This window comes from Numida meleagris, chromosome 1 (genome assembly GCF_002078875.1).
Source record: "Numida meleagris isolate 19003 breed g44 Domestic line chromosome 1, NumMel1.0, whole genome shotgun sequence".
In the NCBI taxonomy this organism is placed as follows: domain Eukaryota; kingdom Metazoa; phylum Chordata; class Aves; order Galliformes; family Numididae; genus Numida; species Numida meleagris.
Genome location: NC_034409.1, coordinates 113,427,762 through 113,447,342, shown reverse-complemented (window position 1 = coordinate 113,447,342; position 19,581 = coordinate 113,427,762). Strand labels below are relative to the sequence as shown.

The 19,581-nt window shown below is 37.6% G+C and overlaps 1 protein-coding gene across 19 annotated transcripts in view; it reads right to left on the bottom strand.

Annotated features, from left to right (window-relative positions):
* The window catches only part of DMD (dystrophin), a 1,007,484-nt gene that overhangs the window by 10,855 nt on the left and 977,048 nt on the right, over positions 1-19,581 (bottom strand). For 8 of the 19 annotated variants that reach the window (XM_021408144.1, XM_021408061.1, XM_021408052.1 and 5 more), the window contains 6 exons: positions 18,684-18,749; positions 15,683-15,841; positions 7,336-7,579; positions 6,855-6,978; positions 2,921-3,013; positions 2,681-2,797 (listed from right to left, as the gene is read on the bottom strand). In XM_021408144.1, the coding sequence (XP_021263819.1) occupies positions 2,682-2,797; positions 2,921-3,013; positions 6,855-6,978; positions 7,336-7,579; positions 15,683-15,841; positions 18,684-18,749 (802 nt within the window). In that variant the 3' untranslated portion in view covers position 2,681. The remainder of the gene's footprint in view (positions 1-2,680; positions 2,798-2,920; positions 3,014-6,854; positions 6,979-7,335; positions 7,580-15,682; positions 15,842-18,683; positions 18,750-19,581) is intronic. The other 11 variants (XM_021408134.1, XM_021408081.1, XM_021408098.1 and 8 more) reach the window with 2 other exon arrangements.

Genomic DNA, 19,581 nt, shown 5'->3' with positions numbered 1-19,581 from the left:
AAGGGCAAAATAAAAGCTTCATGAAGCAATACCCTGTTTAATGGATTGACAGTAACTTCCCAGGCATTTAATACATGCCCAGATTTCCTCTATTTATTCCAATTCCAGGTTATCTGGAAGGATGTTTTTTTCCTTTCTGGATTTCATTTTTTTATTCTCTTCTCTATTTCAGGCTAAGTCGATTTTACTGTGTGCATTATGTCCTTCGTAGCTCTTCTGAAACAGCACCATCTATTAAAATCATAGCAGAATGCTCTTTCTACAACATTAGTACAGAAAAAAACCAAAGTTATTTCAAATACTAGTCAACCTTGCACATTTCATCTATCATTCTGCTATTTCAAACTCTTAAAGATGGTATGCATCACATGCGGTAGCACTTAATCCAAGTAGTTTGAATTCCACTTTTAAATAATATTTCATGAACTACTGTGCCAGACCGCACTTGGAAAGCCAAACTACGATGTCTGAGTTTCTTGCATCAGATAATTTTTTCATTCTACTTAAAAAATAAAAGAATTAATGTAAGAAAATTTAATCTTTATAGATCTGTGCTCATTGCTTGCTTGGGTTTATTGTTCTGTTTCCTGAGTATCTACAAGTGGCTTGAGATTTTATGCAACCTGTAGTGTAAAGAAATAAAATAGTACTTCCACCACTTCTGAATTCTTATCTTACGCTCTCTTCTCAGGCTGCTCTGACACTATAGATATGAAACCAGAGATAAAGATTTGCACATCTTAACAGCAAAACAGCCCTCGATTCAGTGTTTCGCTGAGACTGATCAGCTTTGCTTCCTTTTCCCCTGTCTCCAGTCTTGTAAATCAGGAGTAGGATCCCAAACACTTACGGAATCTGACTGCACACGGAACACACCATCTTATAATGACATTCTAATCCAGGCTGTGGCAAAGTACCTGCTGATGTAAGCTTTGTTTATGCAGTATCACGATATTCAACTGAGAATATCACTTCCTCATTAAAATGGAGTAGAAGAAAACTCCATTATTGAAGTTTGCATGAGGTCTCAGCAAAATTGACAATTTCAGTAGCCTTATATATCAGCCAGTGACTGGAAAGCCATTTGCATTGGTTGTGGGAGAAATTACTTTTTTCCACAGATGGCTTGACCTTTCCTACTCTTCCATCAAAAGTAATTATACAAACCTACCATTAGTGCAAATGCATCAAAAAATAGAATAAAGAACAAAGCAAGATGATGAAACACAGCCCTGATCTCTTTAGCCCAAACTGTAAAATAACAGTCACAGGAAGCGAACAACTTTTTCTCTCACGTGAACTAATCTTACTGCGAAGCCAAGGAGAGGGGAAGAGACAGATTCTTATAAAGGCCAGAATTGGTTTGGTCAGGCCCAAGAGAAATGTCCTGTAGGAACTCTGATTTTTTCAGACTCTCTCTGTTAGACAATATTTTTGTCCTTTACGGCTGCTAGTCAGGCAGAAAAACAGGAACGAACAGCAGCTGTGTTTTAGAAAACTTGATATGAGTGATGTATGATTTCAGGGACAGGAGAGCTTACAGAGTCCACAGAGGCCAAATATTGTGGAGGAGTCTTTCTGCTGTACAAGCGAAGGACAGAAAAGTAAAGACATTGTATTTATAAGCAGTGGGAAAACAGCTCTGAATCAGCGCTATCTATGACAATAAATTGTTACCTGAACATACTAATTCCAATTTGCTCTCATCTGTCTCAGTAGGAAACTGTCCCAGCAAATCCTTCACCACTTTTTCTTCATCATTTCTTCACACAGAATATATTTCTTTCAATCTCTTTTAATGTACTTTTAATATAATTATTGAAAAGAGAAATAAAATCAGGAAATATATTCTTTCTCCACATTTAAATTACCACATTCTGTAACAACAGAATGGAGATGTGAAGTTATAGCTTAACTTTCTGAACTAAAATATTAACTATTGTTAAAAATTTCCATTTTTTTTCACTAGTATGCATATTCTGTTATTTTTACCCATGAACTTTTACTTTTCATTTCTCACTAATAAAATAAAAACCTTTTTTTCTATTCCTAGTTAGCAGGGAATGGTATCTAAGAGAGGTCCTACAGGCAGTCTATGTCCCTATCAAAACCCACTCAACCGAGTATCAATAGACATTGAGACTTTCCTCTGCAAAGAGGATTACGTCTGAGCCTTCTTCACTGCTACAGGTAACATCCTGCACATCCCCTCTCCTGCTAGGAATTTATGCCATTTTCCTTGGCAGGAAGGTATTTCAGCTGGACTCAGAAAAGACCCCTCCTTGGTGAAAAAACAAATTTCAAAAAATACAAATGTCTACCTTGAGCAAACGACAGGAATGAATAAAATAGAAGCACTGAAAGAAATGCTGTGGCCGTACACAGCCTACGCTGCACAAACAAGCCACCATCTTGTTTTTCCTCTGTCACTCTGAACTTACGTGCTACACGGTTAAGAATTCTGATTTAGAATTTAATATTATTTAGAAGCACGTTCTTCTTGGAAAAAGGAAGGAAGAAAAACGTGGTAGGATGTACTGAAATAAATCAGAAAGGGGACAGCCTGAAGGAGAGAAGCTGTGAGAAAAGGAACACAGCCAAAAGGGAAAAGAATAAAAAGCTAAGGAAACAAGAGTCGGAGAGGATGCTGTTTCATCCACTTATCTAGCTGTGGACGTACCTTAAGGTAAAGGAGGGGCAGGCTGCTTCTCCACTCTAAACGGGACAGGTTTATCTACAGCAATTGGTAAAATAAAAAAAAGTAACAGCAAAAAAACGGAAACCAAAACCCAAACACCTGAAAACATGAAGGAAGAGAATGCAGTTTTAACTTCCGTTCTGCCCCAGAACATCCACAGCTTGTTTACAAGAGAGTGATGCCCTCCTCCACTGGCACATGCTCCCGGGCAGCAGGGCTTACCTCTGGAACTGGGGAAGGAGTTGTTAAGCTGCTCCATCACTTCCTCCAAACCTGTGCTTGTGTCCTGGGGAGGGCTGAGCAGGTCATCCTCACCTGGAAAGCAGATCCAAACCACTGCACTGAAGCACTACTAGGAAATCAGGTGGTAACATCCCACTATTGCATATGTCCTTCATGAAGCTAAGGTCAGTGACTTAACCACATTCTCTGCTTACAATATGTATTGAAAATGGTCAATGTGGATTTTATTTACTATTATGCTTCTCGCTCTTTTTTCTTTAAAATTGAAGGATCTAAGTAAAATTAAGCAATGGATTTTACACAATTAACCCTGATTTAAATTTGTAATAAGAAATTTAAGAAATAACCTGCTCTGGTAAAAGAAGTGGGACAAAACGTCTGCTTGGAACATTTAGTTCTATAGACAACGCTCCTCCTTTCAGCTTCTCTTATTCTATTAATGGTAAAAGAAACTGCTGTTGTGAGTGCTGCTATTGAGCAGCTTTCTAATAGTGCTGGATGCACATTAGCGCTGCTTTACCTAGCTGCCCAAGTCAGTAGAAACCAAGATTCTCATCTGCATCACTATTAATATTTCTGACAGTTTAATTGCATCAGATTGGCACTCCAAGAACATTCAATTGTACTTTAAAAGGGTTTAGCAGCAGTTTAATAAAGCGGAATACATCTCTCCCGCCACATAATTTCTATAACCTGATTATAGGGCAGTAGCTTAATGGGAAATTCAATATACTTTATTTTAACTGGAGTTATTTTGGTCATGGTTTCCAATAAGCAAAATCAATCAGTTTATTTTACTGTAGAACCCTTGCTTCTCATAGGAATAAAACACCTAAAAAGAGAATATACCCAAATGATACTTTCAGTGAGATCCTCCTCTTTTACTAGATTTCATTTATCCCTATCAAAATACAAAACCGATTTTGTCTTTTGTAATAATCACAGAGAAGTTCATCCTTATTTTGAAAATGACTTAAGGGTCCTTTTTTCTAATATGTCTTGCCCTACTCAACTTCAGTAATAAATCACCTAATGTGCTGTTTGCTTTAAGACTCTTTAAACATTGTCAGTGCTCCACAGTAGCGTGAAGTCTACTAAAAGGGATGCTACTGAAGGAGCACTTCCCAGCTGTATATACTCCTTATGACTTGGCTTACTGTTGGCCTCACCTTAGGGCCAGGAGTTTCAAAAGACTCAATGGTCAAGAATTACTGGTAACAAAATGAGGTAAAGCATCTGCAAGAAGCACGTAATTCATATCAACAGTTTTTCTTATTCCATTAATGGTTTAAAAAATAGCTGCTGAGACTGCTGCAGCCTGTTCAGCTTTTTCTACTGGTGTTGGGTTCACAAGCCAGTAACACTCAACTCACATCATAAGATATTTTTGCATCAAGTGCTACACCAACAGAGGTGCCTTAGCAAAATGAATGTCCTTCCAGCCTCTACTGGATGCCAAGGTCAAACTTAGAGCAAAATCTTACCACATCTACCCAAGCTGAGTACCTTGTAAGCATGCCTGCAGAAAACAACTGAAGATTCTAAGAAGAGGGCAGTAGTTCTGCCGTCATGGCTAAGAACCTTAGACAAACTGGCAACAGGTATGGAATTCCAAATATCCTGGTAAGTGCTGTTATAAATTGAATTGTGTTTACCCTCAATACTGCTGTTACTTTACTTAAAATGCACTAGTTTGTTCTTTCCCATTTGGATGATTTTTCTGAGCACTTCCTTGTAAATAACACAAGACACCAGACAAGCAATCTTCAGAGCTTCATTACCTCTCTACCCAAATGAGCCTTCCCCACTTGCATTTTGTAAGGGTCATGGAGAGCTGGGTGGATCACAAATGTTCAGCTGGCACCTGAATGACCTGAAGTTCAGCAACAACCTCTTGGCTCACATGGCTCAGAGAACCTCCATTACCACTACATGGAGGGGAAAGCCAAAGATCTGGGCCTTCCCATTAAAGACTTTCAACTTGCCTAGGTGTCTGGTGGTCAAGGGATTTGCAAATTAAGCTATGAGTGGGTTGCTGCTTTCAGCAAAAGGTCGGACAACACCACTGGCAAAAAGGTTTTTACAGTAAGCGCTCTTCGTGAAAGCAGAGAGACAGGTTTCCTGTCAGAAACAAAAATACATAAAAGCTACCACTATATTATATCATTGTCTTTAGAGACCTATAGATGCTTGGCATTTGCTTGAAAATTATGACTCCCTCATTACTGGGAGCGAGCTTCTTGTATGAAAGCATTATTTATAACACCATTCTGGTTCCATTCACAATTTCAGAATACTTTAATTTGTGCTTTGAAAAAACTCTCCAACTAGCAAACAATGCTTTCTGGTGTGAAACAGTATTAGCTATGACTAGTAATTCTTTTTATAAGCTCTGTTCCTTACTGCTGATCCTGTTGCACTGCTGAGTCTCAACATGATCATACTGATAACAGCACAGCATCTCACTGTTCTTCCACACATTGTCTCAATCAAACAAACAAAAAAAACCCATTTCATGTCTAAACATCTGTTTCAAATAAAAAAAGTTTTAGCAGTTAATATGATTATGTGCATGTTAATTAATTCCAGTCTCACAAATTAAATGGGAATTATTTTAGATCAAGTCAAATGAAAGCAAGTACATTATTGTATTTCTAGCCTACTAAAGGAAAAAAATATGAAACTATAAGACTTTTTAATTACCATACTTAGAATGATGAAATTCATGACATTTCTTCAGAAAGTCACTGAAAATTACTCCACAGCAAAATATTTACTCACTAGTAACGTAATTACAGAAGGAATTAAATGAAATTCCCATTATCTGTCATTGTACTCTTGTCCCCAGTATTTAACTTAAGCATTCCTACAATTTATTTCACGTTTTTTTTGGTGGTAGAGCCTACAGAATGCATCTTGTTTGATACCAGTACAAGCTGACATTTCCATCCACACTCAGGAGGGAAGACAGAACTCCTTCACAAGCTGCATCTCCCACAACTATGGCACTTCAGGCCAACCAGAACATCTCTTTTCAATTCCACTTCTCACTGTGACAGACTTTCTCTAACCACAGTGAAGGGAAAAGCTTCCACTTTAGACTTCCACTTCCCCAGAAAGCCTCTCTTAGATGTATGCTTAAAATATTTTTATTTATGAAGCTGAATGCTATTTTCCGATTTCAAATATTATTTTGCTGAAGTAATTTAAGTACTCTTCCTTAAAGATGCTGCAACACATGACTGCATTTCACTAACAGAAAATCCTTACCACTAGCTAATAAATACTCACTAATTATAAAACAGACAGGAAATCAGGAAGATGCTACAGAACAGTTAATGAAAGCACCGAAATAACATTTCCAGTCTCTATTCATGGCATATTATTACTTAACCTTATTCCACAACTCATATGACATTTACTTAGAAGAGACACTACATGAGCTGCTGGAGAGTGACAGCTCTATTCTACTGCTCGAGCAATGACATATTAAAAATACCATCACCTCAGTTAACATGGGGATGATTAATCATACATTTAATCTCTTTGCCCTAATTAATACTATGTACATTTCAATCAGCCATGTTATGCTTAATAGCTGAAAGTCAATCTGAATAAAACAGTTAATTAGTTTCTTTGTGATGTTTGTTTTCAGAATTCAAGCCCTGACTGATCTGTGCATTTAAAGTCAAAATATCTACGCTACTGTGCACATCCTCATCAGAACCAAAAGCCTGAGCCACAATGAAAATGTAAAGAGCCAGGTGACATCGAAGACTATTGCAAATGTCTACTTCATTCTCACTTGAACAAAACAAGGCAGCAGAATAGCTTGTGCCTTTAAAGATTATTTTTTTCCTGGAAAATGGGACTATAATTATTTTTTATGACAATCTGAACTTTGTTATCTTACCCATGGTTTCTGAAGTCTGGCTGCCAACTACACGAAGAAGCATTGGCTGACTGCTGTCTGACCTCTGCAAAGAGGTAGAAGGAGATGACAGTGTTGTACCATTCACCTTGGCATCTGCCTGTGGCTGAAAGTTGAGGGAAAAAAGAAGAAATTGTTATTAGCAGTTTGATACAGTTGCACAAGTCTTTGTGTCTCTGTATTTTTTATTTATACCGTGAATACACCCAATTTTCTGCTTATTTTTAAGTATATCCAAACAACTGACATCTAAATTCTGAATAAAACGGAAAAGAAGACTAAATAAGAACACTGAAACATGATTTTACCTTGCCTCCTGAAGTCACTTTTGAACAATTTAACATTTTTTGCTGACTAGTCTCTACAGATATGATTTTGTGGTATGCTATCATTATGGGTAACAGTTCACACCCTGTTTGGAAAATCACTCCATAGAGATCTCAGAAAAGGCCTGAGGACTCGCCTGCTCCAGCAGCTGCCTCAGCCTGTGCAGCTGTGACTCCAGCTGTTTGTTGTGATCCTCCAGAATCTGCATCCTGGCCTCCAGGCGGCCCTTGTGCTGGCGAAGCAGTTTGGCTTCTGCAATGAGTTCAGCATCGCGGGGACTCTGTGGAGAAACTGGCATCATCTCTGGTGGGGACGGCAGTGGAGATAATCCTTTGTGATCATGCTGTTGCTTCAAACGGTCGTACTCTGCTTGCAAGTTTCTGTTGAAAAGCGACAGAGAGGTAAAGCTTTACCAAGCAGAACAGGATTGAACAGGCTGCCCTCTGCCACAGGCAGTCGGAACGGACCTCCTCTCCTGTGATGTGACACCTGCAGCGACCAGAGAGACAGAAGCTCAGCTGCAGCACCTGCCTTAGATTCTGCTGATTCCAAATCCATGTAGGATTACACCTCATAGATTTGCACACAGCAGACAGACTGTGGAACTGTGATACAAGTACTGCCTAAAGGCTCTCTGCGTCATGAGAGTTCAAAATTAATTCCTTTCCAGGGCACATAAAGCAGAAGGCTGGCTGGGCTCCAGACACCATCCAGCACTGTAAGTACAACATGTCCTGAGTTCAGTCCTCAGCTTCCTGCATTTTATGGTTGCTAGTAGAAGTCAGATTGCCTCTTCACTACCAAGCATAAACACACAAGTGTAGTGATTAGTGCTAAAAGAGCAATCAAAGCACTTAACAAACACTAATCAAAGCTTACACCACCTGGCCAACCTATCCATTTCACAGATGAGAAAATTAAGAAAGAAAGAAGGACACTAAAAAATTCAGAGTGAACCACAGAATTTAAGAGTTCATTTGCGCCTCTGCTCTCATTAATTAGGTCACATAATTCTCCTTCCTTTATATGTGCAATTGCATTTACAGTCTAGCTCTAAAATTAAACTCCTCTGTGTTTCAGTAATTTGATGGGCTTTAATTTCCACCTTAGTCTGGACTCTCTACAGTGCTACCATCTACTGTGACATTATGACACTGCAAAGCTTGTTCTTCTATTGCATAGAGCTCTGGTTTCATTCCGGTAAAACCCTCCATAGATTATTATGATCTATAATAACATATGTATAACATGAAACCTTAGTGGGGTTAACAATCCAACAATGGAAAAATGGTATCTGGTAGCAGAAACGTTGTACACAAGGGAGGCCTAATAACCTGCTCTGGGATTTTGTTGCTCTGATGTTCCTCTACTGCTTCCCAGAGGGGGGGAAATGGCTCCATAGATGGTAGGCTGCTAACTGCTTACTCATCACAAGCAGTGACCCAGATTTCATTTTTTTTTCCCAACTTGCTTTTACTTGAGGTTGTGAGAGAAGGCACTTTTTCCAGTTTTGCCTGCAGACTGCAATGCACTCTGACATTCTGGTCCGAAGGCTAACTAGCGCCTCAGAAACCTCCCAATAAGGATTATTAAGCTCTGAAACATTTCTGAAGGTACATTTTTGCGGCCAGAACAAGAACCAAAGCAGTGTCACATGGATAATGAAACAATGCCAAGGATAAAGACAGACTGCTGACTGCCCCTCAAATATTGCAATTCTGCCCCAGTGCAACTGCATGGTGGATGCATCCTAACTTGAGACAGTGGCAACCCTCAGAATATCATCCCACAGGGATATCCTTCCTTCTCTAAAGCCCACACAAGGAGTGGACAGAGACTACAGAGAGTGCTCAGTAGCTTCTGTTAGACATAATCTGTATTATTTTCGTTATTCTGTGAATAGCTATAAAAATTCCACTTCATGAAAGGGGTTGACAAGTTCTCCTAAAAAATTCCTAAATAACTGCCAAATGAGAAAAACTTGTGGATGACAAATTAAGAAGGTGCTAAAAAAGTTATTTTCTTCCAAATGAAACAGTTTTCTTTTTTAAAAAAAAGATTTTTGCTTTAAGTAGAAAGAAAGAAGGGCTGTAATGGGTGCTGCCTTTCATGAGACTTAATGTTTTCTATACTGCTAGCTGAATGAACTGGTGAATAACTAATAAGAATACAAAAAGGAACAGGAATGAGAAAGACAACAGTACTGCACAGAGTCCTACTGCACAGTAAAGTTTTCATACTATTGATCATTAAGCTTGTTTTTCAGAAAGTCTGTAGACTGTGGCTATCAATTTCCTGTGAGGAGTTTCACAGATGCGTAAGGCAGCAATACTCTACGAACAGCAGACTTAGAAAGTCTCAAAGTGCTGTAAAGCAAAAGATTTACTACTACCCTAAGGGAAACCAAACAAATGCAGTTGGTCATACCTACAATGTAATCACTGCTACAAAGAATCTACAATTATGCCTTCAAGTATCAAGACAGAGAAGTCCCTCCAGTAACTATGGTACTGAAAAACAATTGAGGATCAAGGAGTAATTCAGATAAAAACGTCTTCATGTCTGATACAGAATAGTTTAAAACTCTTTCTGAAATGCTACAGGAAAAAAAGATTGCTGTAAAGGATACTGCACATTACCCAAACAGAGGTGTCTGAATTTATCAGTTGTATGAGATCTAACATACAGGGAATTGTATTTACATAGAGGAAAAAAGCTCAAATGTCAGAAAGAAAGAAATCATTTGAAAGTTGCTCTACAAACCTCCTCGGGGAGAGAACAATCTGTTTTTATTCCCACCTCTGGAATAGTTTTAAGCTATGCGGTGAAACAGAAATGCTGCTGCAAGCCAGGCATCCAAGGAAGTGTCCACAGCTCTCAGAACACAGCATCTGTGTCCTGAGGAAAGGTGCTGTCTCACATTTTCAGCATAAAAGAGAAAGGAGAAATGAAAGCATAATCTTCTCTAAATGAATGTGACCGAGCGAGGACTGGCGATACTCAGAAACCCAGCCTCGCTGGATGACTTTCACAACTGGATGTCACAAACAAACAAAGTTAATGCATCTTCTGATCCCCGGGAAAATATATTATACTTCAGTAGGAGAAAGAGTCAAAGAAAAAAATAGATTTCATTAACAATGCTTGCACCTCTTTCAAGCATTCATGAAGAAAAATAACAGGGGAAGTATGCAATGTAACCTTGATTTATGCAACTGGAAAGAAATGGGCAGTAAAGAGCTCATGAGTTATTAATCACATCTATCAATGGCAGGATTAACTGCCTGGTGAGAGAAATCCTAGTGGACCCCATTTGCTGAGTATTCCTCTCAGAGGCAATTGAAAATTTGTGAATTTGGGTTATTCTTCATCTGCCTACAGAAAATTAGTGGCTTGAAGAAATGGACAAAGCGGGTGAATGAACTGCCTGCCTCCATTCCTCATTAGACTGCCGCTGCTTACTTATGATGCTCCACATTCCGAAGATCTAGTTCCACTTTTTCAGTGCCAAAATAAATATCAAAAGGAGCCACAGCATATTTAGAAATACATCACTTTCTGGCTACTGGCAACTATACAGAAATAACTTAGTCAAGGAGTCCAGTCAGGTTTGGAAGAACGCTACAGCTGCTTGAAAACGGCAGCTTTGAGATTTGGCATGTCATTGCTTCTCCAGTGGCTCACAGCCCATTGCGCTTCCAGTGCAAGTCAGAAAAGCAAAGGAAAGGCAAATAGCTCAGCCTGGAGACGTTCTTGTTAGAGTACATCTAAGAGCTGGGGAATTAATGAGAGAACAAGAGAGAAGTCTCCCTTTTACAGAAGTGTGTTAGAGGGATTGAGTCAACAAAACTGTTAGGAAACATTCACCTTTTAAATCATTAAAAGAACAGAAAAGTATTTTAACTATTTGCAAAAAGTTTTGAGACTGTCTTGTAACAAAATCATGCAGTCCTTATAATTATAGTACGGTACATCCTCCTCTACAATCTATGCTTTATACTGCTTTAGATGGACACAAAAAATCTGTCTTGTTACAGAAATATATTCACTCTCAAAGAAATTTTGGAATGTTTTTTTTTGGCATTTTTATAAGTGTTTGTGTTTTTGTCTTATATAGCAATACTGTCTTCAACAGCACGATTACTTTATGTCCATTGGATACACCAAGAAATGGTCTTATCACAGTATTCAATGTGATGTAAAACTAAGTGTGAGTCTGAAGGCCTAATGCTCAAATAAAACAGTTTCACCAATTGAAATTATTCTCTAAAATGTTCAGATTTTAGCAAATATAAATTATTGAACTGTCAAGTTTTAGGTATAAATTATTTACAGCAGTCATACTGCAACTACAAAAGCACCAAGATCTCAAAATTCTACTAGATAAATAATTAATATCTAACAAGAGGTCCTTGGAATTGAAAAAAATAAACCGCCACAAAATAAAATAAAAACATTCAGAAGTGTGTCACAGCTAGGTTAGTTCATGATTTGGATAATTCATTTCAGAAGAATTCAAAACAGGCAGCAGAACTCTTAGAACTGTCCAAAACCAAACCTCAAATTTTCAATTTCAAAGAGCCTTTGTCAAGTCAAAATGGAAATGTCTGGAGACCAGAAATTGCAGCTGAAATCCAAATGGAGGTCAGAATTTTATAAACAGCTCGAATGAGATGAGGAAAAATAAAAACAAGAAGCAAAAGGGAGAAGGGCTTTTTTAAAAGGAGGAAACTGTGGAGAGCAGAAGAAAAAGCGGAATGACAATGAAGTGTTTTGAATATCTTAGTATTGCTTCTTGTTGGTACTTAATGCAGCTTTCCCAATAGCTGCTGAGAAGTGAACGCATATGCTGACTGTAACTATAAAATAATAAAATACAGCAGGGAGAGCTAAATCCTCATTGTCAAAATCCATCAGAAGTGTATGCAACAAAACTTCCGTCAATACAGCCATGAAGAGAGGACTGTTTATCTAGCACTGCTTGCCTTCTAGCCACATGCCTTCCCTGGAACAAGTGTCACATCTTGCTCAGCACCAGGAAGGAGAGGCACTCCAGTGACAAGACCTGAAGTATTTACAACAAAAATGAAACAGTCCACTCACCCTAAGGCTGCACTGAGGACAGGGAAATCACAACATGATTTGCAACACATCCAGCCCCATTTCCAGCAACAGACTCACCTTGTCTTCACGCTACGGTAATAAGCAATGCTTACGTGGAGGTTATTGTTAGAAGTAACATGTGAAGAACACGCTTTAATGCACCAGAACCAGGGTGATAAAAGAAATTAGATCACAGTTCATTGACTACCTTTTTAACAGCCAAAAAGTTTCAAACAGACTCACAGGAGAAAGACTAGAGAAGACAAATCTAAAAGGACAAAAACGTTTTTTAAAGGTAGGTAAGTATATGAATGGCTCCTGACTGATCCTGTCTGAATGGTTTATTTTTGTGACAGGAATCAGTTTCCTGTATAAAATCAGTCACCTTGGTGTGACAATCTATCAGGACAAAAAGCAACAACCTGTTCTCTTTTGAGCTTCTGCCTCGTTATTTTAAGTACAAGTTATTTATAGAAGTTTGCAGAGACGTTTGCAGAGAGACAAAAGTCATGATTTTGTCATAATCAATGAAAATCACAGCAGTGAGACTTCCACATTGCCCTGAAGAACAAGACCTCTCAATTCCTGCTGCTTTTAGACCTGAATCATCCATAAAAGCAGAGGCTGCTTGTGGTGGCATCCCGCTAGAAACTAAGCCTCTAATAGCAGAAATGAGAAAACCACAGACTATAGTCCAGCTTACACTTTATGGCTCTTGTTGAATTGGCAAACCTCAGAGCAGGTCTTTGTGAAGTATAATTCTCATCTGTTATCTTTGAATGTGTTAGTCCTCACCGAAGTTATTATATTAAATAAGGATAATACTAAAATTTAAAACACGCATCCTCCAAAGGAATTTTTCAGAACATAAAGTTACATAACTCAAGGTAACACTAATGCTCACATACCAACTTTTTAATCTAATCTAAAACCAGGCTGCTTTAAGAGTCATCTTGCTTTCCAAGTGAGCAACTTGTTTGGAATTCAGACAGAAAATCATTCCGATTTTTGTTCTTCTTCCACGATTCACTACCCGGCGCTGTTTAAAACAATGACGTCCCTGAAAACTAAGCTATCTTATTATTTCCATTGTATCAATTACCCACTACTTTTAAACTACAGAAGTCCTGAAAATGCAGTACGATGGCTTATTTTAAAATGTTGATTCTCCTCCACATTAGAAAGTACTTGGGCTTTATGTACGATGTATTAGAAAGCCTGGAGTTTGTTTCCAACAAAATCTGACTGCTGTTTGTTGAAGAAGGGCTTTGTCTGTACTACAGCTTGCTGTCCAAAACCCTTTCCTCATCCTTTATGCCTCATCAATCCTCTACATTCTCCCCAGTCCTCCTGAAAAATGTGAGTTCTTGACTGGTCCTCTTTATTTCTCAGTCTCCTGTTTATTAACTTTGCAGAGCATTTAGGTAATGAACGGAAAGAAGCTTCAAATAATGCCTTGTCCTCAGCTTTAGTTACATCTGGACAAGCCAAGTTCGGTTTCATTACAGGTACCAATGGACTATCCACAGAGTAAGAGAAGTCAGTGTTTTCAAGAAGGATGAGGCTCAGACAGGGGTCTGTCAGACATCGCCCCAGCTTTTTTCAGGCAGGATGTAACATTTCTCCAAGTCTTCTCTGCTACTGATTTCTCACAGAAAACAGCCAGATCTGGCAATTTGATCTAAAGCTTGACCTGGCCTGAAGATTTTGTAGTCTGATTCAGAGAGGGTGCAACACTACCGCAAACAGTAGTGCATGAGAAAATAAAGGTGGATTAAAAGCAATTTTAAAACAAATATCAACCTTAATGAAAAAAAAAATGGTGTGAAACAATCTACTAATTATACTAATTACTTCTGCCCCTGCAGGCTTACAGAGAAAGGTCTACATCAAAGTAAAAACTGATATTTAGGGACAAGAGCTCTTCTCTTTTCCTAGTTGAAGCATATTATACAGAAATACAGACCTAATCTGCAGGAGACTAGCTGATGCAAGTCCAGAGCGAAGGACAAGGCAGATTTACATCTTCCTCCTATTCTAGGTGACAGAATAGCTTATTTCAGCTTATTTCAGCTTAGCTTCTATTTGCCAAAATCAACTCAAGTTGTTCTGCAAGTCCAGGCTACACTCTTTGTGAACAAGTCCCAACCACAGTCTCGTAGAGATGATGGGGTGATGGAGGCACTATAATTGATTACTAGCATCAAAAGAAGACTTCTGCATGAAGAGAAGATCTATAGCACTGCCAACTCTTGCAGTTATTTCCTTGACATTCCTAAGGTAAATGATTACTGCATTACACCCTCAACGTAAACAAGACAAAAGTATCTAGCTCTTGCAGAAGCAAGAAAAAGGAGCGTGAAAATGCCAGTATACAATACCATAAAAGCTGAAGACAGGAGAAGACAAAAAAAATGTGCTTTTTGTAGATCTAAAAATTTTTATCTTACATTCTGATTTTAGAAGTTCTTGGTTGCAACTATTAATCTATCAATGTCAAGATTACCAGTTTTCTATGCTGATGGCATATGGCTCCAGTGTACCGTAGAATCAGGACTGCAGTGTTGTGACGCTGCAAGAAACCATTTGGGTGGTTTTTTTTCGATTAATGAAGGCAACTTCAATTAAACTTCAAATTAGAAAGAGGGCTACATGATATTCGGTACTGAAAGGCTGAAGAAATGGCAACAAATAAAACCAAACAAATAGAAAGAAAAAAGGATCCATTTTTAGCTACTGCAAAAACACTCATTTTCTTCTGAAGTAAATGCAAACTCATAACTCATTTTATCCCTAAAAATGCTACAGGATGATTTCTATCTAGCTGAATAGCAATTATTACGCAGACTCTTTACTTCAAATGAATTGAGGTCTTCTCAAAACTTCACATATCCTTCCTGAGAAATGCACGTCTTTCCAAGAACCACCCTCTGCCCCTTCCAGACTAGAGTGAAGAAACCAGCACATCCTTTGTTCACATAACAGCATGGTAAGACTGGTACGAAGCTCACTGCCACCATGGAAATAAATCAAACAGTGGAACAAAAGGAAATGTTATGAAATGCAGCTAGCAGAGCTTGTTGGAAGTGGCACCATAATCACAAGGATATTAAGTGACCCATACATTTGTTTGCAGCTCATCATTTTGAAGGTTCAGTGCTGACTCATCACTGCACTGAACATAGGAATGAGTTAATAATGACACAATTTCAGCCTCATCACCTCTTACAGAAAGAAAACCATGAATGGCTTAGGCAGACTTAACCGAATGAACTTAATTTAAAAGACATTCTAAATGCAGGGTTTTATTAGCTTTCCCTCTTTCCATTTGTATCTTTAGTGTGCAGATGATCATTGCTCCAGATGACAGTGTAACTCACCGATTTTCTTCTTCCAGATCTGCAAGAATTCTCTCCAGTTCACCTCTTTCTTCGCTCTCCAGAGAAATCAAGATCTGGGCAGGGCTTCGGGGCTGGCTCAGGGGGGATTCCTGGTTCAGACTTTGGCAGTAGTGCTGGATTAACAAGTGTTCATCATCGCTAAAAAACAGAGGAAGATAAACCAGGCTGTTCTTAGAAATTCACGGAACTCTTTCAACAAAAAGCAGAGCAATATACCTCCCTCAAGACAAAATCCACTAAACTGTTCAACTTAAGTCTACGGTAATTTTCCCCCTCTGTAGAACTGACCTCTCTTTCAGACTGCTTCTCCCATATTTAAAGCATAGCTTGGCTATAGCTGACAATCACAGCTTTCCTCTTTTGCCTAACTTAAATTTGAAATCCGCTCGAGAAAAAATCTTATCCTGCTTGACCTATGTTCCACAAAGGTTCTTCAAGAAAAGGAGTGGCATCTATTTTTATACTAACTCTTCTTATTTAATAAAGGCATCCAAATACTTTGCTTTTTTTTCCTTTTTTTTTGAAATTGCAAGTGATGTACACTTTCAGAATATAAAAATATTCTATTCAGTATAAGTGAACCATTTCTTTATTTTATTGCCCCTGAAACTATCAGGCAGTTGAAACAGAGAAGTCTCTGAGAGAAAAAAAGCAAACTGAGTTCAGAAGACCTTAACTATCTCAGAGAATCAAACGGATGTACTTTTCAGGCTCTATGGAATAGCATTCAGGCTCTAAGCTATGCAGCTAACACCAGCAGTAGCTCTAAGAAACCATGAAAGGTAGCAACACCTCCAGCCAATCACAGAAAAAAACCTACAGATTTGTTCTGAATCTTGCTTTTATGGTAATACTTAAAACAAAATACTTCAGTCTAGCTTTATTTTTTTCCTGTTACCAGAATTTAACAGACATTTGGAATAGCTGTTACTGCTCAAAATTTAGAATATTTCCTGTTGCATTCTATTATTGAAAACGTTAATGATGCCGTTTTATACACTGCAGGACTGTTAAAGCAATGCAGAGCACATTACTACTAGTTCATAAATGAGAAATACTAAATTTTTCACAGACATAATTTCTTCTTTTTAAACAAATTTTTAAAGGCTTGCCTATTCCTGAATTTGTAAGCAGCTACAGCAAATTAACAGTGAGAAGTATTGCAGCATAATGCCATACTCCAAGACATTGTCTTGTGTGACTTTTAACCTGCGTGCATTTTGTATAGATAATTGTGATGACAACACACGTTGAAATGTTTTCTGTCTGTACATACAGGCATTTTCTCTTTATTTCCCCTCAACAACGTGCCCATTTGTATGACATTCTAACTGTAATTTTAAGCCAAACTCTATGAGAACATTAGCAAGTAATATCTATAGGGCATCTAACAAACAAAACTCAGTTGCTCCTGTAAATTTATTGTGAGCCTTGAATTTACTGCAATTTCAATCCAGATCTTATTTCTTCTAAAACACAGAATATTTATTCTTTTACAGTACAAACTAAATCAATTCATTACTTAGTTTGTACTGTAAAAGAATAAATATTCTGTGTTTTACTCATCAGTGGTTCTGTTATTAACTTAATCACATTAATAGAGCTTTTAATTAGCCAGAGAATGAACTGCTCGGTGAGACGAAGCTGCAATAAAAACAATACAGCTTATGTATGATTTTCTGACTAAGGACACTGAAATATTTTAATCAGAACAACAGGAAAATCTGTATGTAATAATACAATGACAACAATCCAAAAATGACACTCAGCTTGGAAACAAAGTTCTCATTAACTGCTCAAAACCAGCCTGACAGTGTATGTGTCAGTTTTCACGTGTCAGTTTAACTTTCTGCTCTTGGAACCAATATATTAAAACAACAAATTTGGTTATACACACAATTTCCTTTCAAAGTTAATTGGTAGCAATCCTACCAAGTCAAAAGAGAAACCATTTCAAAACACAGAAAGAAACTGCTTTATTACTATCTGTGAACATTTCACTGGCTCACAAACATCCTTACAAATGATTTGGAATCTGAATGCATGAATGAAAATTGGCAGCACAGCACTTTAAAGGAACTCTGCAAATTCAGCAAGAAGATTGTCTGAATTTTCAGAAAAATCTTAAAGCCGTTCTAAGAATGAGATTACTGTAGAAAAAAATATTTTTTAAAAAATATGTGAATGATTTGGAATCTGTGCTATGACTTCTATACAGTCAACGAACTAAGACCTAATTTTCAAGCACCACAGTGACTTCTGTACTTCTCTCCTGTTTTCAAACATGCTATTCACAGTTCGTTTTTTGGTTCTATGCTACTTCAGAGAAGAAACAAAATCAAGAAGATAGTGACAGACAAATATATCATGTTGGAAAACCACAAAAAGGTCTCAGTATGACATCACACTGAACCATTCCTTAAACTTTTCAGACTACATTCCTTTCACTTTATATATGTTTTTATATTTAAATTAGTAACTCAGTGCTTGTTAGCAATATGTTTAAAGCTTACTACTTGTAATATATTATGGTGAGAATGATTATCTCATGGCTTATCCTTGTAATATATTTCTCCTATTTACAGGCCAAATTTTTCTGCACAGCCCCAACAGACTTTTGATTGACATTCTGCCCTTACAGTAATTTAACACGATTAATTGCAGTTCAGATAAAAGGGATATCTTTTCATCTTTTTCCTTAGAACACATTAGATGATGCACATTTTTTCCAAGTAATTTGGGAAGTATTTACTGAATATTTTTTTGAGAAAATCAGTTATTTTATTTTGAAAGTATTAATCATCTGTTGCAAAAATTCAGTGTTAAAGCCATAAATCCAGACACTACTATATAAATTCAAAGAACAAGAGCTCATCACGAAATTGATCCAAGCGTGGCACAGACTACTACAGAATTTTATTAAAAGTTATTAACCTTCAGAAGAAAACTCACATCAAAAATACTAAAACGACCTACTTACATGCTCTCATTAGGTGAAATACTGTCATTTAGGTAAGAACCATTGCTGTTCTCCATTTCTGCTAGCCTGTGGAAAAACAAGCAGACTCATTAAAATAAATTCTATTTCTCATAAACTTTGTTTGCTTTAACATTCCTGAAAGAATTAAAAGAGTGTGATGTTTTTGATGACTTAGAGAATTTGAAGCTCAGATGAATTTACACTCTCTGTTGATTACCAAAAGGTTTTGCAATAAACTATCATGAATAATTGCTTTTTAATTACGATGACCTGGCTAAATTCACTTTTAATCTCTTCAAATTTCCAAATCTTTCTCTGAGATTTTATTCAACTCATGATTAATTCCCCAAGAACAGAAAGGCTTTATGATGCTAGGGGACTACACAGATTGTTCTGTACCAGGCAATGCCATCATCAGAACTGAAATGATTAGTCATTTCTCACTGGTTTTCAACAGCTAGTCCCTCCTAAACACACTGTATAATTCCAAGAATTATCATATTATCAAATTATCAAATGATTTTGGGACACAGAATGAGGAGGTTGCAATAACATTCATTATCTCAAACCTTGCCAACTTGCTTCCTCAGTGGAAAAGCATGTTATTTTTCCTATCTGTGCAATTAATCCACTTTGTGATTCTTCAGAGCCATATGAAAGTGGAGAAGACAACTGAAGCGGTAATATACCAATGATTTTTATCCTCCAAATCAAGAGAAGATCCTGTTTGTGGTAATCCACGTGGTGAATTACTTAACATTAAAATGGCATTTCAGATTGTCGTAAAGTTTGGAGACTTTTGCTCTTCTGAACTGTATGATTACACCAGGGTAATTAAACCCTGTGCAAACTGAGTGCACAGCTTAACAAAGACCCCCCCCACGGAACCTAGCGGCCA